General features: G+C 41.8%; 2 protein-coding genes across 12 annotated transcripts; one reads left to right on the top strand and one right to left on the bottom strand.

The window, feature by feature from the left end:
* Nucleotides 1–3,371: 3,371 nt before the first annotated feature.
* Nucleotides 3,372–12,388, top strand: smcr8b (Smith-Magenis syndrome chromosome region, candidate 8b). 3 transcript variants are annotated; one of them, XM_037098867.1, is made up of 6 exons: nucleotides 3,372–4,133; nucleotides 5,396–5,808; nucleotides 7,528–8,288; nucleotides 8,584–9,033; nucleotides 9,439–9,934; nucleotides 10,099–12,388. In XM_037098867.1, exons 1-6 carry the CDS (start codon nucleotides 3,954–3,956, stop codon nucleotides 10,544–10,546), a joined length of 2,748 nt encoding a protein of 915 aa, XP_036954762.1. In that variant the 5' UTR covers nucleotides 3,372–3,953; the 3' UTR covers nucleotides 10,547–12,388. The 3 variants fall into 3 exon arrangements, with proteins under 3 accessions (XP_036954762.1, XP_036954753.1, XP_036954769.1); XM_037098858.1 differs by having other exon boundaries at nucleotides 8,560–9,033; XM_037098874.1 differs by having other exon boundaries at nucleotides 3,374–4,133; nucleotides 8,587–9,033.
* zgc:112980 (uncharacterized protein LOC503706 homolog) lies at nucleotides 12,159–21,590 on the bottom strand. Of its 9 annotated transcripts, none has more exons than XM_037098887.1 (22): nucleotides 21,436–21,590; nucleotides 20,898–21,031; nucleotides 20,402–20,510; nucleotides 20,190–20,283; nucleotides 19,142–19,292; nucleotides 18,887–19,004; nucleotides 18,552–18,677; nucleotides 18,361–18,423; nucleotides 18,121–18,243; nucleotides 17,830–17,985; nucleotides 17,674–17,727; nucleotides 16,948–17,177; nucleotides 16,775–16,854; nucleotides 16,153–16,242; nucleotides 15,969–16,049; nucleotides 15,785–15,889; nucleotides 15,506–15,611; nucleotides 14,079–14,151; nucleotides 13,887–13,894; nucleotides 13,747–13,798; nucleotides 12,687–12,739; nucleotides 12,159–12,595 (listed from the first exon to the last, which is right to left on the bottom strand). In XM_037098887.1, exons 2-21 carry the CDS (start codon nucleotides 21,016–21,018, stop codon nucleotides 12,718–12,720), a joined length of 1,962 nt encoding a protein of 653 aa, XP_036954782.1. In that variant the 5' UTR covers nucleotides 21,019–21,031; nucleotides 21,436–21,590; the 3' UTR covers nucleotides 12,159–12,595; nucleotides 12,687–12,717. The 9 variants fall into 9 exon arrangements, 8 of the variants coding, with proteins under 8 accessions (XP_036954782.1, XP_036954806.1, XP_036954789.1 ...); XM_037098911.1 differs by having other exon boundaries at nucleotides 20,898–21,027; nucleotides 21,436–21,537; XM_037098894.1 differs by lacking the exon at nucleotides 21,436–21,590 and adding an exon at nucleotides 21,194–21,399.
* Between the last annotated feature and the right edge of the window lie 3,393 nt (nucleotides 21,591–24,983).

Below are 24,983 nucleotides of genomic sequence, written 5' to 3'. Positions count from 1 at the left end.
TTCTTGTCTCTAATTTTTTTTTTTTTTCTTGTCTGACTATTAAAATGATGCGTCACAAAAATAAGTCTCAGCTCAGTGTGTGTGTGAGACTGACAGACTTAAAACAAGAATGTGCATCTTTTAATGTGCAATTAATCAGACAAGATTCAGACTTTCATTTTGTTAACTTCAGTTTGACAAATAATGTTGTTGCTTTAATTGTTGCTATGGAAACAAGGTGAAGAACACTCAAAAGGATGAAGGCCTGTGGTTGGTCGCATTCTGTTCTGCTCTGTGTCAAACATGAAAGAATTGGAACTCTGCCTCGACATTTTCAAAAGATGCACTGTGAGGCTCCAGTGGTTCATAACAAGAGTCAGTAGGTTTGGAGAAGGTTTGGTTTTAAGGTTTGGCTGCTTTTTCCACTTCATGGGACTGTAAGAAGTCATGTTGATTTAGATAATCTGTTATAGGGAAGTTTCACAGGCAGGTTGAGCACTTGAAGCTGAAGTTTGACTGGATGTTTAGTGATTTCACTGAATTTGAGGTGGGCAGGAAATTAGATTACTTGAAAGATAGATGGAAGGTACGAAGTTACATTTACTGGAGTAGTGTACTTCAAAAGAGTACCAACAAGTATTTTAAACATCTGTCAGCAAGGACAGGGAATTAGGTTACTTGAAAGGTAAATGGAAGTTACATCTGCTCAAGTAGTGTACTTGTAAGTTTCAGCTGTGTTTGAGGTTTGGAGGCAGTTTTTTTAACTTAGCGGATGTGAATCAAGGCTCAAACTGACGTCAGAACAACTTCCATGGACCCCTGAGGACACGTGCGACCCAGTGACAGTGAGGATGGAGCGGCGCCCAGGTCTGTGCTGTCGGCCGGCATTTGCCAGGGAGCGTTGTTGAGCTGCACAGCTCACAGCTGATGGTCTGTGTCAGCCCTGCTGCTGCACAGACCGTCTCTGGACGCCACTGACCAGCCGCCTCGGTCGAACTCCGAAGCAGCTTCATGTCAGTCGTCCACCGACAGTGGGGACCTGATGGCGCCGTCCAGAGCGGCTCAACGTCACGTGTCCTCCAGAGGTAAGTGGAGGTTGTTGGTTGGCAGAGGTCTCTGTTGAAACATGGTTCAGTGTTTCTGCCTTATTTTACAATGTTTCTTAAGAAAAAGATGCTTTTACAAAGCATTCAGAAATATTTCAAACACCTGTCAACAAAGAAATTACTTGAGAGGTAAATGGAAGTTACATTTACTCAAGTAGTGTACTTGAATGTTTCAGCTGTGTTTGAGGTTTGGAGGCAGTTTTTTTAACTTAGCAGATGTGAATCAAGGCTCAAGCTGACGTCAGAACAACTTCCATGGACCCCTGAGGACACGTGCGACCCAGTGACAGTGAGGATGGAGCGGCGCCCAGGTCTGTGCTGTCGGCCGGCATTTGCCAGGGAGCGTTGTTGAGCTGCACAGCTCACAGCTGATGGTCTGTGTCAGCCCTGCTGCTGCACAGACCGTCTCTGGACGCCACTGACCATCATGTCAGTCGTCCACCGACAGTGGGGACCTGATGGCACCGTCCAGAGCGGCTCAACGTCACGTGTCCTCCAGAGGTAAGTGGAGGTTGTTGGTTGGCAGAGGTCTCTGTTGAAACATGGTTCAGTGTTTCTGCCTTATTTTACAATTTTTCTTAAGAAAAAGATGCTTTTACAGAGCATTCAGAAATATTTCAAACACCTGTCAACAAAGAAATTACTTGAGAGGTAAATGGAAGTTACATTTACTCAAGTAGTGTACTTGAATGTTTCAGCTGTGTTTGAGGTTTGGAGGCAGTTTTTTTAACTTAGCAGATGTGAATCAAGGCTCAAGCTGACGTCAGAACAACTTCCATGGACCCCTGAGGACACGTGCGACCCAGTGACAGTGAGGATGGAGCGGCGCCCAGGTCTGTGCTGTCGGCCGGCATTTGCCAGGGAGCGTTGTTGAGCTGCACAGCTCACAGCTGATGGTCTGTGTCAGCCCTGCTGCTGCACAGACCGTCTCTGGACGCCACTGACCATCATGTCAGTCGCCCACCGACAGTGGGGACCTGATGGCGCCGTCCGGAGCGGCTCAACATCACGTGTCCTCCAGAGGTGAGTGGAGGTTGTTGGTTGGCAGAGGTCTCTGTTGAAACATGTTTCAGTGTTTCCGCTTCATTTAAGAAATGTTCTTGAGAAAAATATGCTTTTAACACCTGACATCAGTCAAGGACAGGAAATCAGATCATTTGAAAGGTTAGTGAAAATAAAAGCAGCAGACCTATTTGAGCAGTTTTAGAAAGTGACACTGTTCCTCACATGACACCCTGAGCACTCCCTTCCTGTCCCTCTGCATCTTTACACTTTAATGAGTCATTAATGCCTGATACTAACTAGCTTCTTTCCTGGAGTTTTTGTGCTTTGTCAGCCTACAGTTCCCATGAATCATGGCTGGGCCTACTGCAGTGATCTAGCTCAGTGCCACGCGCTGGTGTCTCTCTCAACCCAACCGGTCAAGGCAGATGGCCGCCCACCTCGAGCCTGGGTCTGCTCCGAGGTTTCTGCCTCTTGAAAGGCAGTTTTGCCTCGCCACTGTGCTTGCTTATGAGTAAATGTTGGGTCTGTGAGAGTTGATGTCAACCATGGATAACACCTCTCATCCCCTGCACCAGACTGTGGAGGCCTTGAGCAGCTCGTTCAACAGCAGACTTTTACACCCACTGCATGAGAAGGAGCGCTACCTCAGTTTTTTGTAAATCTCTTTTCTGTTTTTTTTTTTTCTAACTTTATGTGTATTTCTCAGTACTTGTTGCATCTTGAGCTGTTATAACCAAGTGAAGTTGTTAAATAAAGCCTATCTAAACTAATCTAAAATTTACTTGACTATGACTGTCTGTCAGGGGTTTTTCCTTCCAGGTTTTTTTTTCTTGGTTAATTACAATTATTAAATGAAATGTTTCATTGGTTAAGAGGCTTTACTGGTTTTTCAGATGTTCCTCAAAAAGGTTTTTCATATTTTCCAAATGGTACAATTCACTGAAAAAACAAAAAACAGAATCACAATTTATTGTCCTGCTTTCTTTGCCACATCAGCCACAGTTATTTTACAAAAAAACAAAAATATTATAAAATGGTAGGAAATAGAAAATAGTTTTGTATATATAAACATGATATTGTGCAATAAATAATAGATTTTTTTAAAAAAAGGAATTTTATATAAAACATATGTTCTCAGCACCCATGAACTGTTCATAGGGTTAATTTTTCTCATGAAGTTTATCGAGCACTCTTTGGGGAAGCAAAAGTGGTTCTTACCCTTATAGTAAAGTTAGAGTCTAACCGGAAGTTGAAAATTGTTACTTTATTTTGAAACTTCTGAGCGGAAGTCGGGACCTCCAGACCTCCAGCCTGCTTTCCCATTAAGCGCCGCTTTCGCAACAGCCGTGAGCGGCAGCGGCTCGTCCTCAGCCGGTGCCTGTCACATGGCTAAATATGGGTGTAGAGGGGTCAGCTTGCCGGCAAAATACACGACACGGAGCCACAAGTGTTAGACCGAAAGTTTTCTCACTAACTACGGAAAAGAGGAACTCTTATCCCGGGACAGACGTTAGCTAACCGCCGTGTGACTGTGGCACGCGGGCAACTTTCGCTTCTCCGTTAACGTTCCTCTGATGACGCTCGAGGCGCCGCTTGTTTACGTGACCGTTGTTGTGGAAGGGGACGGAGATAAGACAGACACTGACGTTTTACTTTGGCACAGCGTCCATGTCCGTCACTTCATGGCTGTAGACAACTGCGCAACAAGTTTTTAACTCTCCGGGAAGTTGTAGGTCCAAACAGCTGACTCACACAGACCGAAGGCCGACTGGCGGCACCGGGGCGTCATGTTGGATCAGTCCGGCGCAGAGTAGATCAAAGCGGATACAGCTTCATGGGTTGACCCCCCATCACTGTGTGGAGATGATCGGGTCACCGGACCTGCTGGCCTTCACCGGCACGGAGGGCTTTGGGGGAGGAGAGGAGGACCAGGATGCGATACCTGAGGAGTTATCGGTCCCCCTCTTACCCCCGTCTAACCCCTGGACCTCCTCCGCCCAGTTTCACCGAGACTTCATTCTGGTGGCTGAATTCTCAGAGCAGGTGTGTGATTTTACATTAGATAATAAACTGTCCACCTGTAATGATCCTAGCATCTGCTCTTTGAATCATCATTCTCACAGCTTTATAGTTTTATTGTGTGAAGTTTTCATGAGGTGAACTGATTTGATCTCCTGAGGGAAGAAGGGAAGTTTAATTTAATGGTACCATTCAGACACAAAGTAATTCTAAGTGTTTTACAGGGCCTTAGACATGAATTCAAACTAAGACATTAAAACCATTTTAAAAGTTGTATTCAAAAGACAAAACAAAAGGCAAAAATACAGCAGATAAAGATCACACAAGCATTAGAGCAGAGCACAAGCGTCAATAAAACACATTAAAGCTATGCTTATATATAGATACAGTTCAGCAAAGGGAACATTACGTAGAGAAAATAGAAAATACTATAAATCACAATAAGAAGGCTGTAGGCCCAACAATACCTGAGGCCTGCATACACGCATGTGTTTTATGTTTGTTAATGTTGTTTAACAGAGCTAACTTCAGTCTCATATTTATGTGCAAAGTATGAAAGTGAATATAGTAGTATATGTTAACAATTATTATTATTCCACATCTAGGAACAATAAATTCAATAACATGATAATAACTTCAAGGCCGTTGGCGATACTGACAAATCCTGATATTGATCTAATCTTGACAAAGCACTGAAGTTCATAAAAATCCAAGGAGTTTAAAATATGTTACACGTGTTTCATTTACATATGTCTTCTACTTCTGTTTTCTTGAATTTACGTGCTTAGTGTGTGGTTGTGTAGCTGCGTTTTTCTCAACAAAAATGAACGTTGCAGCTCAGTGTCTTTAAAGTGTTGTAACTGATAGCGAGTGAGCTAAACCTTTATTCAGGAAGTCTCAGTGAGATTAAGATCTGTTTTGCAAGAGAGATCAGAGAACACACATAAGAGTAAACTCTTAACAAGATGGAGGGAGTCACACAAGACAGCCATCACACACAGAAACACAGTATTTCAAGCAGTCACCAAAAAAGCAATTGAAGTGATGACAGCAGATGATGATCCAGTACTTTATTTCAGAGAGAACACAATTGGTAATTCAGATTTATACAAACCAGAGCTAATACTGTAATTCTGAATATAAACTAGATTAACATTTGTTGTTCATGCTTTAAAACTCAAACATTGTTTCAGACCGACATCAGACCTTTAGATTGACATTGTAAACAGGATTTTTCAATATTCTCTGATGTATTATAGACTTTAATAATGTAATAATGTCTCCAGGTTGGACCTAAGCCTGTGCTGACGATGCCAGATGATCCCAGAGTCATTGGATCGTTCGACCTCAACCATTTCTCCGTTCGCATCATGTCTGTGGACTACCAGGCGTCCGGCCCCGGGCCCGTCCCTCCTCCATCCCCGGGCCCCCGCCTCAACTTCAGCGAGGACTCCAGAGTGATCCTCGGAGATTCAGCAGAGGACGCATTTGCATACGTTCATCACATGACCCTGTACGACCTGGAGGCTCGGGGGATGGTGCGTCCTTTCTGCATGGCGTATGTGTGCTCGGACCAGGCGAAGCTGATGGAGAACTTCTGTGAACTGTCGACGTGCTTCTCTCAGGCTGCTGACAGCCTCAAGACAGGAAACAGACAAGCGTTTTCTATGGAGCTGCAGAGGAAGTTACAAGAGCTCGAGTAAGATCAGAATATTATCTAAAACTGTGATTCCAAAAAAGTTGGGTTGCTGCAGTTCTTCTGGCTTTGTGTACATTTGACATAACATTGATAATAAGTTTATTTTTGCTAAATACAAAAGTTTAGCAACTTGAACCTTATGGTGTCTTTGTACTGTATTCAATTGAACATAGGTTATTGTTTTTATTTATTTATTTATTTTGTAATGCAAATCTGTGCATCCTTTTTGTTTACGTTCAGCACAACGTCCCAACTTTTTTCGAGTCAGGGTTGTATGTACCTACTGACTTACTGATACATGAGCATCCAACACTGGCTGCTTGGTTGAAATCAACTGAGTACAATTATAAACGTCAACTGATAAGTAACAAGAAATTTAAGCACAGAAATCCCATAGAGATGTTTGGGATTTTCATAAAAATGTTCTGTGTATCTAAAAAAAGATAGCCTATATATCATCATTAATGATCTTTTTTTAACCAGCTCTGATACTGACAGTAATTGTCCACCCACACAGGTGATTTCAGGACTGATTAGACTTTTCCAAACGACTGTGTTGGTGTGTACAGACTCACTTGTTAACATTTTGCACCTCTTTGGGAAGCAGACACAGGTCAGAGTTGTTTGACCTTGAGTGGGCAGATGTGCTCGGTCGGCCAATAGAAACACTGTGTTTTGAAATGTAGAAATTGTTATTCAAGCTTGCTTCATCGCATCATACATTATCACACTACAAGATTATTATGAGATTAGAATGTGTCTAATTAGCCAGGTTAAGTGGAAACACCTGTAGTATACTGGGAATGAGTGCACCAATTGAAATGATAAATGTGAAGCTAGCAGGAGAGTGACAGTTTTGTCAGTAAAGTTTAATCTGTCTACACCCACACAGCTCTGAGCAGAAGTGTAAACAGTAACATGAAGTGAAACACATCGGCTGTTGATTGTGTGGTGTGTCAGGTTTGCCCTGACGTGTACATACTACAGTGTTTGCACATGTGGTCATACTTCTTGGTTGAAGCCTTGCAGATGAGGAAGGTATAATTTGTTCTTTTCTCCAGCCAGTGAGAAGCACACAGCAACATGGGGGGGTTGATAATTTTTGTATTGACTTTTTTCAGATTAATTTATTTTTTGGGCTAGAAAGTTTCACAAAGGAATGAAAAATGCCAGTCGTGTCAAGAAACAGGGAAGAACATTTGTTTACTTTTTAGTAGCTACCTGATAGAACTACCTAAAAGATGAATTAATATCAAAATAGTTGGTGATTAATCTTAAAATTAGTTCAATTTTTGAACAACTGACTTTTTTAACACTGATCTTATGAAAATAAAAAGCCCTGACAGACTCAAAGAAAGATGCAGATGTGCATGCACTTGTCTTTCTCCCTACATGGACATGACCTCCACAGATGTAAATGGAGCAAAGTCATACATTATGGCCTTGTGTGTAACTTGTTGTAGATTGAGGTGACACAATCGAAGTTGGACTCCCTAGAAAGCGTCCTTGCCTGACTTCCAGGAGTTTAACTACTTGTACTGTTGCAGTGATGTACAAATATACTCCATAGGCTTGGTGATGTCATTGTTGGGTGGTTAAAGAGTAGAGTAGAGTACATGTTTAAACTTTAAACCAGACAGAGAAATGAAATGCCTGTTGGTAGGTTGCTCTTATTGTCTGCTGAATAAATATGCATGCCTCTCTCTCTGAATGTTTCAGGTACACGCAGTTGACTCTGCAACAGGCGAGAGATCATCCGCAGACGGCTAATGGCTTCACAGAGTCGGGAGAAAAAGCAGATGAGCTTGAAGCCGTGGAGCGTTCAATCTCAAATCATAGAGACCTCCTCCGCCAGGTCACTTCCTACCCAAACAGGAAGCTGAAACAGCCTGACTTCCTGCCCTACGACCCAGCTGACACCCTCACTGATCCGATTGCCTTACTGCCTCCTCCTGAGCCCTCCACCTCCACCTCCACCTCCACCTCCACCTGCAGGTCTGAGCATCCTCTGAAGCCTCTAGAGGAGCTTTGCAACGCCTACTTCCTGTCACTAATGAAGGAGCAGCTCGCTGACACAGAGCGCCGCCTACGTGGCGACAGGAGCATGCTCCGAACTGCTCGTGTCACACATTCGTTGTCCAAGAGACTCACCCCCATCAACTTCCTGTTCGAGCTGTGGCGCCCAGAGGACGGTGATGAGGAGGAGGGAGATGGCACTGAGGTGGAGCTGCGGAAAACGACGGGGACGAAGAGCAGCGTCGAGGCGTTTCAATCAGAACCGATGAGCCTGGAGTCGTTTTGCTCCTGTGTGGAGGAGATCCCGATCAAACTGGAGGCAGGTGAAGCTAGGACTGTGACCCCTGACGACAGTGTTGCCACGGAGATGACAGGAAGTGTGAGCAGTGGCGACAGCATTGAAGTGCTTGGAACCGAGAAGTCTTATCGGACGCAGCACGTCGACACTGGATCTGACAGCAGAGGTACGAAACAACCAGTTGATTATTTGAATTTTCATATGAACATTTTCATTTTCAAACTGATAAACTTTATTGTTTTTCTTAAAAACACACTCCTTATACATTTGATGCCTGCAACACGTAAAGTGAGACACTTCACTTGCCCAGTGTCAGCCGGGATCGACTCCAGCCCCCTGTGAAACTGTACAAAACTGATAATGAATGTATGAATGATGAATTGAACAAATAATAATCCACGTATTATTTGATATACCCTCAAATATCCTTCTTTTAGCAGCTGACAATTCACTCTCCTCAGCAGAAGCATTAGTTGGGATGACGGACACCTCCTACAGGCGAGCAGCAGCGGATGTAGGCGCCCGGCGTGTGCGAGCGTACGCCAAGCGAGCCAACAGTGAGGACAGCATCGAAGTCCTGAGCACCACCGAGTCCATCATTCCTGAAGACCTCACCGCCATCGAGGAGGAAGAGGCGGAGTACCAGTCTCTCAGTAATGGCTTTGGAAATAAAGAAGAGGCGCTGACGGACTATAAATGTGACGATGTCCTCACGGAGGAGAAGACTTTGAATACAACCTCGAATGAACGACCTGTTCAGGAGGATGACAGTCTCATTGACAGATACGAGACCTTAAAGCTAAAATCAGTCATTAGTGAGATTACAATCAAAGAGGAGCAGGTCAGTGAGGGTTTGAGCAGCAATCAGGTCCATGAAGACCAACCTGAGAAGTCGACCAGTCTACTGCAAGGTAAAACAACATTTGTCTTTTAAACACAATTTTAAGACTATGCACTGTAGTAAACATTTACATCCATGCATTTGGGGGCATTCTGCTCCTGTTTGGAGGGAGATCACAGAACTCTTTCAGCACAACTATTTGTATCAAGATCCAGCATTTACAGTCCACAGCCTCTGTCAAATAGCAGAGTGCAGGGAGGCCTGAAGACGAGCTAGAGAGCTGACATTTCAGACTACTGTGATTTTAGCACTTCCTTAGTTTTCTCTTCCAGATAACTTTCTTTAAAACCTGTCTGATCCTCTGACTGCTCATGTTTCTTGGCGCCAACTGTATGAGAAGCTTCAAAATGTTACCCAGGTTGTTATAAACCAGAGACATCTTATAACATGTAATAAATGTAATCATTGTTATCAGCTGAAGAAGCCGTGGCCTCGACGCCTCCGTGGCCTGGAGTCCACCAGACAGTGCCTGACCTTCATGTGAACTTCGCCCCCTCTCTCACCCTGGCGGAGGTTGAACAGTGGTCTCGTCCCTGCGCTCCTCTCAGGCTGCTGAGCATCGACGAGGCGTCTGAATGCAACAGCTTCTCTGGCTCCTCAGAACCGCCCACTCCCAGCAGAAATATCCCCAGCAACACCCGCTCAAACAGGAAGAGGAGGAGGAGGGCTGGACTCAGAGCCCTCAGGTTCCTCAAACAGAACTCGTTCTCCCAGCATGCTGTGTTTTGCCTCCTGAGTGGCCGGCCGCTGGTGGTCGTCGGAGGAGATGAGGGTTTGGTCAGGAAACTGGTGGATGCTCTGAGTCTCTTCCTGCCTGCTCCTGGTCCTGAGGGAAGTGCTGTGATGATGAATTTGACGACACCGCTTCAGCTGACCGACCTGCTCACCTGGAGACTGATAGGAATACACAGGTACTCCATAAGACGGCTCATTACCTGCCTTTCTATGTATATATTTAGGATCTGAACCTGATCATGCACAGCCCTCAGGAAGCACAAAACTTTCCCTTTGCTTAATGCTACAAATGAAATCAAATAAACTCTGTTCTGTTTTCTTTTTGTCCTCTTCTTCCCAGATCACCATCTGGCTCGTCTGCCTCCATCCTTCACTCTCTGACTCGCTACAGTCGTTATCTGTCCCTGTTGGACCTGGACCAGAGGACGCTGCACTGCCCGTCATACTCCGGCTCCCTCATCAGCAGACTGGCCGACCCTAACACCGGCATCAGCCGAGGCCTCACCTACCTGCTGCACCTGGAGAGCTGCCTGACTGCTCTGGCCAACCAGGCTCTGCTGTACACGTTTCATAATGCTTTACAACGTCCAACAACTGCTGAAGGGACGGACGGTTCAGGGAAAGAGGACTTCCTGTTCAAGCGAGGTATCTGCAGCAGTAAGAGTGATGTGAGGGTGATGCATTTCCTGTCTGACCTCATTAAACAGCGCCATGCAGGACGTGGACCGCCGGTTTTAAGGTTTTCTTACAGTCCAATTCACCTACACAGAAATACACATGCAGCATAATAAAGAGTAAAGATATTCTATTCAAATATTCTTCAACTAAAAGCACTGATTTCTCTGATAATGACTGAGACAGTTATGTCACCTGCCACTGTGAACATGCTAAAACACAAGAATCAAGCTTATTTGTTTTTAAGTGCAGTGTTCGATTTTAGTGTGTATGCATGATTTTTACTCCATGATGCTGAGTCAGTCATGAATCTCTGAATTACTGAGTGAAGATGCACTAGTGCCTCACAAGCACCAAAGCCTTTGACATGCTGGAGGCCTCTACAGCTGAAGCACTGGAACTTTTTATGAAGTATGTTTTTAAAATGATGGTTGATTACTGAATCCATAACTGAGCCACATATGAAAACTGTATCCTTTAAAAACAGCAGATCTGAGAGTCCTGTTATATCAGAGTATTGTTGCCTGTATGTGGATCTTGGTGGTCCAGTTCTACACGGACTGGTAATTATTTACTAAAACCCTTGAATGTGTCTAGTCCGCCAGGTCTGTTGCTCCGTCATTTATCAATTAAGCAAGCTGTCATTATAATATGATCACTAAATGTTTCTGACACGTCAGCCAATGAAAAGTGGCCATTGTCTACTCACCCAGTGACGATGGAAGCTCTGGTGCTGGAGCTTCACAGCACAACAGCATTGTTGCCTTTCGTAAACAACTGACGTAGATGAAAACTTCTCCAAAAATGAAATGGTTTCATACAGCTCGTTTCGCAAGATTCACGTCTCCAGAAGCCCAGAGAACTCAAATAGATTCAAACCGACACTATCTGCACCCTTTTTTAAAGCCAGACTGTTCACTGGAGCTGCTTCGCTAATAGTTGGTGCACAGCCCATCTGAAATAGCTGCATGAGTCGCCATCTACTTGAGTTGTTTTGGAAAATGCTGCAATGTTGTTTTGCTGTGAAGCTCCACAGATGTTTTCTTGGCTACAAAACATCACCTGACTTTCCATCTGTATTGGGGGGTAGATAACGACTGAATCTTGTGCGTCAGTTAAGATTTTACCGATATGCTTGTAAAGTTTCAAAACTTTGGGAAATTTGTCTTGCCGACAGTGAGATGAGAAGATTTTTACTAGTTGCACACTTACACGGAGAAATGAAGCCAGCAGCAAGGTTTCTTTAGCTGAGCACAAAGTCTTGACACAGGAGGGTTCGAGGTCTGTCCAAGGCCAGCATGTCTAAAGCTCTCTTACACAACACATCATGTCTCCTCTGTTTAATCTGTATAAAAATGCAATTTTAAAATGACAAATTTACATTTTACTGACATTTTACATTGTTCCTTGAGATTTTTTGAGATGTTTTTGGTTTTTTTTGTTTTTTTTGTTTTAAATGGTACATAACTTTCGAGTTCAAACAGTTAAACTGCACAGCGGCTTTAGCGAGCAGTCAACATTATTACTCCTACATGTGATTTGTTCTTTAAAAGGCAGCGGAGTTAACGACAGAGAAGCAGCCTTGTTGTTTTACACTGTACTTTTCTGTGTGTTACTGTATTGATGCAAATATGAGCCGATTTGTGTGTGTGTGTGTGTGTGTGTATATTTAGAAAATAAAGTGATATATTTTACACTGGGATTATAAATTAAACAACGAAGCAATCCAGAGCAACCAATACTTTATTTTCTTTTTTACATAAACTGGCCAAAGCAGAATAATAAAACTAAATGTTTCCATTTATTTACCAACACTTAATTTCCTCCTCTGATCATTTATAAAAGTAGAGATCCAAAAGTATCTCCTGACAGTGATAAATGTAAAAATAAAAATCCCAAGAATCCCAGAATTCAGGTGTAGACTGTCAGCACGCTGAAGGAAAAAAAAAAAAAAACACACTGAAAAAGTCATTAAAGAATGAAGCAACATAAAGTGTCTCGAGGATGTTATTAAATTAATAACAATCAGGATGTGTTCAAAGTCTCCTCAAAAAACCGCGGCTGTCACTTGCGACCCGTCTCTTATCCAGCTCGGCTCCGTCTGGAGGAGAGTGCTGCGACCTCGGTCTTTGCCGGAGACATCAGTGTAGAATCAGACCCAGCTGCGACAACCAACAACGGAACACATGTAAATTCAACATGTGTTTAAAATGGAGGCTTCACATCAGATGTTGAATATATTGTAACACTTACAGTTTGGTTGTTTTTTGTGCAAATGGAGCCATTAATGTGAGAGAGAATCAGCCCTGAGGGAGGAGAGAAAAAAAAACTTAGACACATTCACCAACAACTGTGATAAATCGATTAACTTCAAATCATTCTGCTAAACTTGTTCCAACTTTTTATATTTGTTGATGCACCAGAATATGATGGACCGGCACTGCAACTGTTCTTATTGTTGAGCAAACTGTGAATAATGGCTGTCGTGTTTAATTTTAATAGTCTAAAAAACAATGTTGGAGTATGAAAAACTCCATTGAGCGCCGCAGAGTGATGTGTAGTTTTCAATCGGCAACTTCTGGGGCTGAAAACATTTGCTATGACTTCAGTATTTAATTATTAAACATACTGCACCAGAACAACTTGAACATTATTACAGAGGTGCCTCGGGACCCTGTTATATGGTTGAGTTTTACTGTTTACAATTTGATTAGACTGAGAAGATCTGAAAAGTCTGTCTATGTAGAAATGAATATTATGCAGATATCTGGCAAAGATTATATTTATAGCAAGCAGAAAGGCATTAATGTAAAGTCGAGCCTCCGTGGAAGGAGCAATGGTTGGATATCGTCTGGGATGTCTACCAACTGACACACCAACTAAGAATAAAAAGGCAACAGGAACTGGGTGTGTGTGTCTGGAAAACTCCACAGACAGCAGACGACAGTAACGCACCTGTAAATCACTAAAATGAACCTGTCAGACTGTCAGCTGGCTCAATTTAAACCATTACAGTAACAGGAGCAACATGTTACATGTGCACGTTTAATAAAAAAATATTTGTTTTGAAGCTATTTAATGATGATGATAATGGTTTCAACATATTCACATGGCTCAAAATGTGAAATGATGCGTTTCAGTGACAAAGAGAGACCTCCACAGGGTGCCCTCATTTACAGTTGACCTGTAAAGATAAATTACTCATCGTCAAAAAAGAAAAACGACAACAGCTTTTTCCTTTGAAAGTGGATCTTGATACACCAAACAAAAAGACTCGGAGGAAGGATCAGTGGGTGAGAGTTGAGGGACTTACAGCTGACTCTGCAACACTGGGGAGAAGAAGAGTTTAACAGGCCCTGGGCTGCCTACAGGAGGGAAAAGACAGAATGTTTCATTAACGACACATCAATGAAGACGCGCTGAAGGATCACCACATGTGACAGAGCAACTTACAGTAAGTGCTGATCACCGCCACACCGGGACAGGTCATGGAAAACAAGGCAACAGATCAGAGCCACAGCCTTCTACTAACTTCTACAATCCGGTATGAAAAGGAACAGAGTGAAACTCTGATCTGAACTGTTTTCTCATGCTCAAAAGGGTTGTGGTGCTTTTGTGGCAGCAGATAAATTAAATATGACTCACTGGTCTCCGCGCTCTGCTGAAGAAGACTGAGTGGGTGCAAGGGTGCGTAGAATGGGTAACAAATTATCCCCATCTGACAGAGAAACAAAGAATACAATGTTTTGTGGCTGTGTTGAACCTCGAAGCAGACAGTTTCTGTACTCAACAGCTGTTTCATCTTCATTCACAGATACAGTCAACAGTTACCAACCCTAGCGGCTCTGTAGAGAACATCTCTGTATTCTCAGTCTTGTGCTTTATGAGCACCAAGAGCAAAGATGACTACAGAGATCAGCATGTTGGTTTCAGTTATGGCAGATGGGAAAAGATGACAACAACATCACGCTTTGTGATAAATAGACTTTTTTCTTTTTTATCATCATGCCTTTCACTGTCACGATGACGTTAATCCTTTATTATTTATAAGTAAAAACACCAAAAATCATCATAATTGAGTTAAAGTACATTAAACAACAGGCTGTGGCTGATGTGAGGTGTCAATATTTGTCTGGTTTTCATGCTCCACTGCTTGATCAGTGCTGCACAAACTCTTGCTACTTCTTTTTGCAAAGAGGATGCGAGGCCCTGTCATCTGTCTTTACATGCTGTATATAGTATCTCACACATTTCTGGTGTAGAGCTGCATGAGTACCCTGAGCTGCTGCTTTTTTTTTGTTGTTTTTTTTTAACAAAACACTTAACAACGTCGCAGTTTCGAAACTGACAATTTAACTTAAATTCATGTGATGGCATTAACTGGGAGAGAGTGAGTCAGCTGGAAAGAACTCGCATCATTCTGTTCAAGTGTTGTTGAAGTACAAAACAGACAGCAGCTGCCGAGAGCACTTTGACCAGACGGGTTTACTGCTTGAGTATCAAACGTCAGACTCAGCCCAAAATCCTGCCAACAAACACTTTTGGATGATCTGATGAAGACTTGAAAGTGTACTGAGGCCTCTGTAGAGCAGCGGTACTGACTGTGCTGCAGACCGTCTGTTCAGTTTCCATGTGCCACCACTAGAGGTCGCCAATGGATGCAAAAATGTGTCTGCTCTTTCATTACATGTTGTACTGTATTTAACCGGCTCAGTCTCTACCAACATTACAATGCTGTTGATCATATATATCTCTTTGACTTTGACTTAAGCAGGATTGTGAATACAGAACCTTTACTTGTAACAGAGTATTTTTACATTATTGTATTTCTACTCTCAGGTAAAAGATCTGAATATTTGTTTCATTTCTTCTGTCCTGCTCATAAAACCTTCTGTGATCATTCAGCCCCACCTTAACGAGAACAGTAGTTTAGTGCATTCATTCTCTAAGAGGAGCAGACACACACACACACACACACACACACACACACACACACACACACACACACACACACACACACACACACACACACACACACACACACACACACACACACACACACACACACTCACCTGCTGTGTTTTGCATCTCCTGTGAGACCTCCTGACAGAAGGAACTGAGACGTTCTGCATTGGAGGACAAACTCTCCCACAGCCACTCGAGAGCCCACACATTCTCCTGACGGACAGAGATGGTATTGGTTGGAATGTTTACATCCTTAATTCGACTTCATGGCTCCTCCAGAATTATCACACAATGTTATTTATATATTTTTAGCCATATATTGAAGTATAGGAGATGATAAGGAACGTGGACTAAATGTCAGAGACCGAGGAAAAAGAGGAGATTACCTTAAACGTCTTGAGCACAGGGAGGGCTGGACTCAGAGCAGAATTAAGGATTCTCAAACTTAAAGCCCCCGTTACTAACAGCAACAGGGCCTGATCTGGGTACACCTGTAAACACAAACATATATACAATAATTGTTTTTACTTTACCCACTCATAATGCCAAAGAGTAGATGAGCAGACGTACCTCCAGAAAGAATCGTGGGATCGTCACTGTGTTTGACAAGTGCTGGTCGCGCAGGACAGTGTTCACAACAGCCTTTGCTTCCTGAAGAAGAATGAGAAAAAGAATGAACAACATCCTCAGCTAAAAAACAAACAAAATGAGACATTCTTAAAAAATAAGCTGTTAATGAATAAGATATACACACATTTAGGAACTTCGCGCTCGGTGCTGGTAGAGGCGAGACAGAACCAGGAGCTGTGTTGACAACTGTGAGAAAACTGGTCCAACACTGAGACTGAAGCAGAAAAGAGATCAGACGTACAATCACACACTAGAACATGCTGATGAGGGCAAACTTTATTATAGAGCACGGTCATGAATACAAGGAAAGTCGGTGTGCTTTGATTAAAAATAAGAAGAAAAAACTGTCACTTAAACCACACACAAAACTACACGAGGAGTAAAATCTGAAAGAAAAATAATCAGACATCAGAGCAGCGCAGAAGTTTAGTTGTAGATGTTGAGCGATGGATCTTAGCATCAACACAAAAACAATAAAAAAGGGGCAGTTCTCTCGAAAATCCAAAATATATATTTTCCCTGTTACTCGTAGCACCATTTATCCATCTAAATTATTCTGGTGCAGCGATGTTTAATCCAAAACAGGCTATTTGTTAAAAACTTCTGCTTCACAGTCCTCTGAGGAAGATTACAGTCTGCTTTTAAGGCTACTTATTTTTCAAATAGCTCCAAATCATAAAAAGCAGATGTTTCTATTTTTTAAATCTGTTGTGAAACCGAGAAGTGAAGAGTGTTTGTAGACTTACATCAGTGAAGACAGCAGAGCAACATCCCTGAACCCTGAGCCCAAACTTCACCAGTGCATCGCGCTCCAACGGCACTGTGCCTAAAGAGATAAGAATTTGACATCTGAGAAAATCCTTTTTCTTATCTAAGAGCCGTTTTAAGTAAAAATCTGGACTCTATCCATCCATCTGACCTTGTATTCGCTCCCATGCTGCTTCAGTATAGCAGAGCTGTGATGGCTGACTGACCACGACCTGTGGTGCTGTTGCCGTTTTGAAGATGCAGAGATAGAAGAGGAAGAGCTGGGGTGTGAGGCGAGAGGCAGGTGCGTTCACTGAGGTGAAGAAACTGAACAGAGCGGACGTAAAGTCTCCCTCCAGGCACCTGAAGAAAGGGATGAGGTCCTTTAGCTGCCGGAGGCTCCTGGAGAAACACATCAAGTGCCAAAAACTAGGCGTCATCAATCATGTCTGAACAACATATTCATAAGATTTTATTTTGAAAGGCTACGGCTGCACTCTTTTACAAAGAGGCGGCCGAACCATCATTATACGTTTTGCTTTTGGATGCAACTACCCGTGTTATTTATAAACATGCTTTTGCAGCACAAATTCTAAACTATTGCCAATTTGCTCTTCTAGAAGAAAAACTGTCACTGATACAAACAAAACTGAATTATCTAACCAAAAAACATAACATATTATCATAAATTATTGTCATTTCTTGTCCACAGTAATGTGTTCATGCTCATGGTTTGACTCTTGGGAAATAAATAAATACATAAAATAAGATCATCATGTATTTTTTCATCATGTATTTTCCTTGTGAAATACATGATGACATTAAACTTAATCCCACTCTTGCTTGTTTCTAGAGGAAAGTTATTCTTATTTGACTATGTTTATTTTTGACTACTCACAATTTGGAGTCATCGGTCTGGACGACTCGCAGGTAGCGGCACAATTCTCTGTACCTGCAGACAGAGACAGCACAGCCAGGTTGTGTTTTATAAGCACTAGAAAAAGGAAAGAGTGTGTGTGTCTGTGACGTATGAGTGTGTGTATCCACTTTGTACCTGTGCTGTCGCTGTAGTACTTCCATTCTCAGTAGAACTACAGAAATCTGTTCAGTCAGGACGTCCTTCTTGCCTTTGTCTTTGCGGAAGCCCGTCACGTTCTGACCCTTCAGCACAGACACCAGCAGGACGTCGTCCCACGGCCGGACACACAGGCTGAAACACAAACACAAAAAGTTATAATAATATGCAAAAATGCTTTAATTTGTAACTTGGGAGGAAAAAAAAAGAAATACACATACAAAAGCTTATATGAACTACCGTGTTGAAGGCACATTTAAACACACTCACCTGTTCTTCAGGTACTTCAGCTCAGCTGGGAAAAACAATTTCTTGTAAAAATCCTGCATTTTACGGGTGAATTCTGGGGTGAAGTCAGTCATCACCATCTGTCTCTGCAAGGATGATATTACCCTGAAAAATCCGAACAGGATAAACATCTTAATGAATTAGTTATAGACAGGACAGGTTCTGTGTGCTTGCATATGTATGTATGTGTGTGTGTGTGTGTGTGTGTGTGTGTGTACGTACCTATTGAGTAACAGCACTTTGGCCTCAGCAGGATTAGCCATTGGAGACTTTCTAATGAAATTCCTGTTAAGAAAATTGATACGCAGAACAATTGTGGAAACAACCAATTATCTATAACCTTTAATGTTACAGTCAGTGTGTATGTGTGTGTGTGTGTGTGTGTGTGTGTGTGTGTGTGTGTGTGTATGTACCCTGAGATTGGAAAATGTCGAATAAAGTCCTCAACGGCTCCTAGTCTCATGATGGCAGCTGCTCTGTCGTTCTGTTTATCTGCTTTGTTCAGAAACGACGTCACAAACTCGTACACAGGCGTGTAACTGCAAAATAAACATTTAAATTAAGCCAAAATGTCACTTTTCATGTGTTTATAATATCGGTGTTTTGAATGTGACACCATGTGACGTCGGTACAGAAAAAAGTGTTGAGGTCCAAAAGTCTGAATACTTTTGGTTACATGGTGAGTCCAACAATCCAACAACAAGATACAAATGGTGTAAGAAGATCATCTGAGGGAGGTTACACTCACTCGTAGATGAGGCCTTGCTGGTGTGGTATGCTCAGACCATATTCCTCCACCGCCTTTCCCTTCATGTAGAGAGCGAAGTGTGCAGCGAGCTCTTTTCTGAAGCTCTGCAACATCGCATCTGGACAAGAGGAAGACAAATGAACAATGGCAGTGAACACAGACAGACTGAATTACAATAACACAACAAGTGGTTCAGACGGATTATTTCCACAATTCAAATTTCATATCCATGTCCACATGTGCTAGAGGAAGTACCTGCATGTCTGAGATGTGCATCTGTTTCAGACAGTGTGAGGTTGAAAGTCTTCAGTCCTCCCAGCAGCGCACAGCTTCTGCGGTTGTTCCAGAAGTTGCTGCGCTTGTGGCTGTTGCAGTGGCACACACCGGCGTAACCCCACATTACACACTGAAGACACACACACACACACAAAATAAATGCAATAAATCACCTTTGTGCTGCTTATAATGTCCTAAATTTCATAAGAATAAATCACAGATCTATCTGGAAATCACAGGGTGACTCACCATAGCGACGGCACAAGTCTGTGACACTAAATATTCCAACATGATTTATCACATCTCTCTCTGTAATCTCAGTAACTGCCTCCGGGTGAAGCAAGAAAACTTTCATTTTTACAGAACTTCATGGACAGTTCAGAAAGATGCAAGAAGCACACACACACCAACAGCAACGTGAATGCATAGAGTCTAACAGCTATGAAGACACAAAAGCGGGAGAACTACCAGAGAGCTGAACAGCTTCATTTTCTTAACTTATTAGAGACTTAAGGACAACATCTCATAAATGTACCAATGTCATTTAAAACCAATCGATGCATGTTTACAGTAAAGGAGAGAAACACCTGTGTCAGTACCACAGAGCAACAATTTGACAGTGTTTTACCAGACTGAACACGTGAGTAAACACCTCTTTGAGTGTCAGCATGAGGTGTTAGCAGTCCATCTATGTTATAACGTTGCTGCTTCTTGCAATTCCGAAATTGCTCCTTTTAACCATATGAAGTCAAGTGGAAAAAGCAATGCAGGGCATAAATGTGTCTGCGTGGTACAGTGGCTTGTGGTGACGGTGCAAACTTGAAAGCTCACATATGACAAATTAAAGCTGATTATTTTCCAGTGAATCAGACAAGACTGATGCGAAGCTGGAAAAGAGAAGAATTACACCCGTTTTTAAAGCATGTATTTAGTTTTGATATGTTAATGTCTGTGCTGTGCATTATTCCCCAAAGACAAGTCAAAGTGGCTGTGTGCACAGTTTAGAGACTTCAACACCAATACATACTGTTGATGCCAGCTTGTCGCAGATGTAGCAGAAGCACTGATCGCAAATGAGCTGGTTACCAGGCACAGGAGCACCAGTCTCTTGTTCTGTGGCCCTGAGAAGAAGAAGAAGAAGAAGAAGAAGAAGAAGAAGAAGAAGAAGAAGAAGCAGTGTGATTGTCTTTTACTGAGAGAAACAAAGTACTGACCATTATTGTGGGGTAATAAACTCACGTGAAGGGATGTATGGGACAGTCATAGCGTGCATGAGGCAGCACCTCAGCTCGGCGGGAGAAGGTAACGACCAGGTCTTCATCCAGGGCGCTGGGCGTTACAGCACAGTCTGAAACACAGAGGAAGAACAGCTCGTGACCACTGACAACAGGGAAAGACCAGGCCGATACTCAACATTTTCCGATGACGGTATCTGTGATTTTTTTCTGTCAGACTGACAAGCAAATGAACATAATATAAAAATGTGCTGCTGTGGCTCTGATGCAACTTCCTCTCACAAGGAGGTAGGAGTAGCAGAAAACAGAAATACTCAAGTACCTTCAAAATTTGCTTTAAAACAGTACTTGGGTAAATTTGACTAAATTCATCACTTACAGTCTCCTTGATTTCTAATAATTGGTGTTTGTCATGATAAACTATATCGGTCGACCTCTAGTTTCAACCATAATACACACACACACACACACATATACTGGTGTTTAAAGTAAACACTTACCACTTTTCTTCACATCCTCCACCTCCACGATAAGGACAGAGGGTTCACTGCAGGATATATCATATTCTTCATCATCATCACTTAGGATGATTATTTCTCCACTGTCCACCGCTGTACACATCAGAAATGTCTAGCTGAAGAAAAGAAAATGCAATAATTACCAGGAGTCTTTGAAACGTGTGCGTCCCACATCATCAAACCCTTCACGTGTTGTAAAACCTTGCCTTGGCTGGACTGTTTTACATTTTACGAGGACACTTGTTCAATGTCAGTAAAATTTAAAAGGGGCATATAACCTGTACGTTTCAACCGTGTCTCATCTGCGTTATTCTGCTGCCGACAAACGAACCAAACAACAGTTGCAGCTGTTTCTCACTTCTCAGACGCTAGCTAGCTTTACTTCAGGGCAGGAAACAGAAAGTTATGTTGTCAACGGCAACGTCCGTGTTCACGTTCTTTACGAGAAAATAAAGTAACGTAAAACGATTTAAACATATTACGATGACATGTAGTTGTGTGAGCGACTGCATTATCTTACCTTTGTTGTCCTTTAAACAAAAATAAATAAATTGTTTTTGGCGCCCGTCGCTCTCAGTGCACACCATCACCGGAAGTGACGTGTTTATTCTTCTTCGTCGGCTTTTTGGGCGGTTTGCACACCAGAATAAAGGTTGTATTACCGCCGTCTAGTGGACAGCAGTGTAGCGACGTGGATACTGTAAACAGTGTTCACACCCCTGATGTTTTCCCCTCTTTTTCTCCCTCTTTCACTGAAAAACAGAAAGAAAATACTACTTTTATTTTGAAAAGTAAAAGTAGTCACAGTGCAGTAAAATGTTCCCTGTCATTGATTTTATATCTGATGTTTGAGGATTAGTATTACTCATTTTAACTATTTTATACACTGTTGTCACGTTTAATCTAGAGCAGAGCATTATATTCTATAAGATCATCATGTGTTTGTACTGTGGCTGTCCTGTGAGAACCACATTTCTGTAAAAAGTCTGTTTTCAGCTGTGTGACGATGCATAATGCAGCTAATCCAAGAGCGGTTGGAAAGAGTTAACCTAGTTTCAAAAGGAGGAGAATTCTCTGTGGACATGAAGGAATGTTTCAAGCTTCAGTTTATCACAAACGCTCACCGGCAAAACATCTGGAGAGATGTGGTTTTCAGGCATGTAATATGTAAAGTGACTAGTAAATAAAGCTGATAATATTTGCCCCCCCAAATGCTTCAGCTGCCCCACCAAACTGACCCCGATTCATTCTGAAAAAAAAAAAAAAAAAGTATATTCAAATATATTGTATTGTAATTTATTCCCATAAATGCTGCTCAGAGTAATCAAAGTCCATGGCTCCTCTGCCAACAGAGTCAGGTCTCTCTCTAGAGATGCCACCTGTCCCGTTTTCCCCAGAATTTTCTCGTTTTTCAACAGCTCCACAACAAACATAACATGATAAGATATTAGAAACATTTTCTTATTTATGACTGATCAGAATATCACCTCACTGATCTCCCCATGCAATTCCCATGAGCGTGATTGACTCAGAATCAGAATCAGAATCAGAATTCCTTTATTGGTCCTGCAAACGGGGATATCTGTGTGTCACAACAGCCTAATCAATACACATTAATAAATGTACAAAATAAACAATATCTAATAAAAAGATAAGAAATAGATTCTTACATACTGGGGCACTAGTACATACATAATACGAGTGCCCCGCCCCTTTCTGTGACATCATCCCCATGAAGTCATCATTCACATTTAATTTAATTCATTTTATGGTAAAAGTACAGAACAGAAATCAATAACACTTGAGCTGAGGTGTCCAAATTACCTGAATGGACCCGATTAAAATATTAAAGTAATGTAACTTGATTACAATCAGTTAGTTTTGGATTAATATCAAATGAAGACCAGAGAAATTAAATATCAATTAAAAAAGTAGCTTTTTGTGTATCCAGTTAACAAGTGTTTATTTGTGTTTGTTCTATTAATTTTTATCTTAATATTTGACAAGAGAAGTTACAGTAAATATGATGCAGTTGAGTTTCTCCAGCAGGGACTTGAACTCGGGATAAAAGCTAACTGTCTGAACACAGAGCTAAACAACTTTGAAGGACTACAGTCTTCTCTGGTTGAAATGACGTAAACGACGTCAAATAAGTCCAGCCCACAGGTTTTCTGACCAATCCATGTAGTGCGTGCCAAAAGGGGCAGTCTCACTCGTTTCCCGCGTGAAATTAGCGCATTTCCCTCCAAAAAGTCAGATGCCTATATATGTAGCTGACTGATCTTCACTCTGGTCTCTTCTCTGAGGACGCGAGCACGGTGAGTAAATTGTTCTGTAAGAATCTGCTTTGTGTGTCCAGTTACCTGCTTAGTACAGGCTGCTCAGCCTCCCTGTCGGTGAGATTTGTTTCTACCTCAAATGTTTCTGAAATAATTCAGAAACTGAAGACGTCTCATTTAACTGTTCAGTGATGAGATAAATTCGGCTGGAACATAATCCTTTAATTACAGCCAGTTAAATCCTTGATGGACTTTGTGTTTTGTTCCATTCCCGAAACTCCATTGTGATTTTGGTCGTTTTTATCTCTGCCATGTTAATTACATGAATAATGCACAGTTAACTACACTTTGGTCACAATCTAAAAACAAGAAGGTAGTTTCGGTAAAGTCGGCATGAAGTATTTTTTAAATTTATTTATTATTTAGAACGGCATGAAAGCTGTTTAGCTAATGTTATACTGGTCAGTGTAAGTGAGTGGTAATGTTATGGTAGCTAGCTAGCTGACTTTACAGTTGTTGCAGATGCACTGCAGGTTTGGGAAACACGTTAGCAGTGGCTTAGCTGCCTTTATTAACAGGTACTAACACTTTAACGACCTTATAAAGACGTCTGAGTCATTTAATCGTCGTGTTTTACAGACAGGTTAGCATATTAGCTAACATGTGTGTCTGTTGGAGAGTGTTAGCTTGAAGGCATCATCCTGCTGTGTGATGTTAACTTGTTAAAACTAGCATCTTTACAGCTGAATATCTGAGTACAGCACAGTTAGCTAACAGGCTCCAAGTGTTGTGTTTATAATGTCTGAGTATGTTAGTAAGTCAGCATCTAGAAGGTCATTTTGAGCAGCTAAGGTAGTTTTATACACACAATATGCAGCCTCATTGTAATCTGCACAGAATGTACTAAGTGTGTTTGTCTCAGTTCTGGTTTAATGTGTTGTTTAAATCACCGCAATGACTCCCTGTCTGTCAAAAGATAGTCTTTAAAATCATATCCCTCATCTATAAAGCACTATATGTTTTCAGGATTTAATACATTTGGTTTACTTTTGGTTTACCTTTAAAAAACACATTTATTAAATCAGATTATAGCAGATTTTATAGTGCAGAGTGATGTGAGACTCCTGATATGATGTCATGCACATGGTTACACACTGCTATACCATTCTTTATTATGAAATGATAATCCTGTAAGAAATCCTGTTTTTGCCGGATGTGTCTGTAATCTGATTACATCTTCTTTTTTACTGCTATAATCAGAATATATATACTCAAACACACACATATGCATGTCATCATGTTATACTAAAGTTCTTCCTCCTCTCTCCAGGTGAACAGTGGGACTTGTCTTCAGCTTCAGGTGGAACAGCTCTGACCTGTATGGTGATCAGCACCGGAGAGGAGAGACACCTGGTCCAACAAGGTCAGTGCAGTGTAGGTGCAAAAGTTAAAGGCAGAAAGTGTGAGATTTGCCAGTTGCTGTTCATTAATACTCTAGGATCAGTAAATGATTCTGGAGGGTAGTCGAGTCTGTTTGGGTTGGTAGAAGCTACTATAGTGTCTCTGTTAGGACACTACTCTTTAAATTTAGTAGTATTTGAAATGTTTTTTGTTTACCAAGAGGAAATATAGACAGTCTGTTTAGAACGCCTGCATTTATTTGATCTCATTTATATATTATATAAATGATACAATCATATTTTATTTAACATGTATATCTACACTGTTCAGCCACAACATCACAACAATTGACAAGTGAAGTGAACATTGATCATCTTGTTACAATTAA

The sequence above is a fragment of the Acanthopagrus latus genome, chromosome 1, assembly GCF_904848185.1.
Source record: "Acanthopagrus latus isolate v.2019 chromosome 1, fAcaLat1.1, whole genome shotgun sequence".
Taxonomy (NCBI): Eukaryota; Metazoa; Chordata; class Actinopteri; order Spariformes; family Sparidae; genus Acanthopagrus; species Acanthopagrus latus.
This window is presented reverse-complemented; position numbering and strand designations above follow the sequence as displayed.

What these genes read in the sequence shown, in the direction of transcription:
- smcr8b (XM_037098858.1), top strand. Translation starts at nt 3,954, where the DNA reads ATGATCGGGTCACCGGACCTGCTGGCCTTCACCGGCACGGAGGGCTTT. An exon ending in TGGCTGAATTCTCAGAGCAG is followed by an intron (nt 4,134 to 5,395) that starts GTGTGTGATTTT and finishes TAATGTCTCCAG; the next exon opens with GTTGGACCTAAGCCTGTGCT. An exon ending in AGGAAGTTACAAGAGCTCGA is followed by an intron (nt 5,809 to 7,527) that starts GTAAGATCAGAA and finishes TGAATGTTTCAG; the next exon opens with GTACACGCAGTTGACTCTGC.
- zgc:112980 (XM_037098887.1), bottom strand. Translation starts at nt 21,018, where the DNA reads ATGTGTACAGCGGTGGACAGTGGAGAAATAATCATCCTAAGTGATGAT. An exon ending in CTGAAGTACCTGAAGAACAG is followed by an intron (nt 17,986 to 18,120) that starts GTGAGTGTGTTT and finishes TTTGTGTTTCAG; the next exon opens with CCTGTGTGTCCGGCCGTGGG. An exon ending in CAGACCGATGACTCCAAATT is followed by an intron (nt 17,178 to 17,673) that starts GTGAGTAGTCAA and finishes GTGTTTCTCCAG; the next exon opens with GAGCCTCCGGCAGCTAAAGG.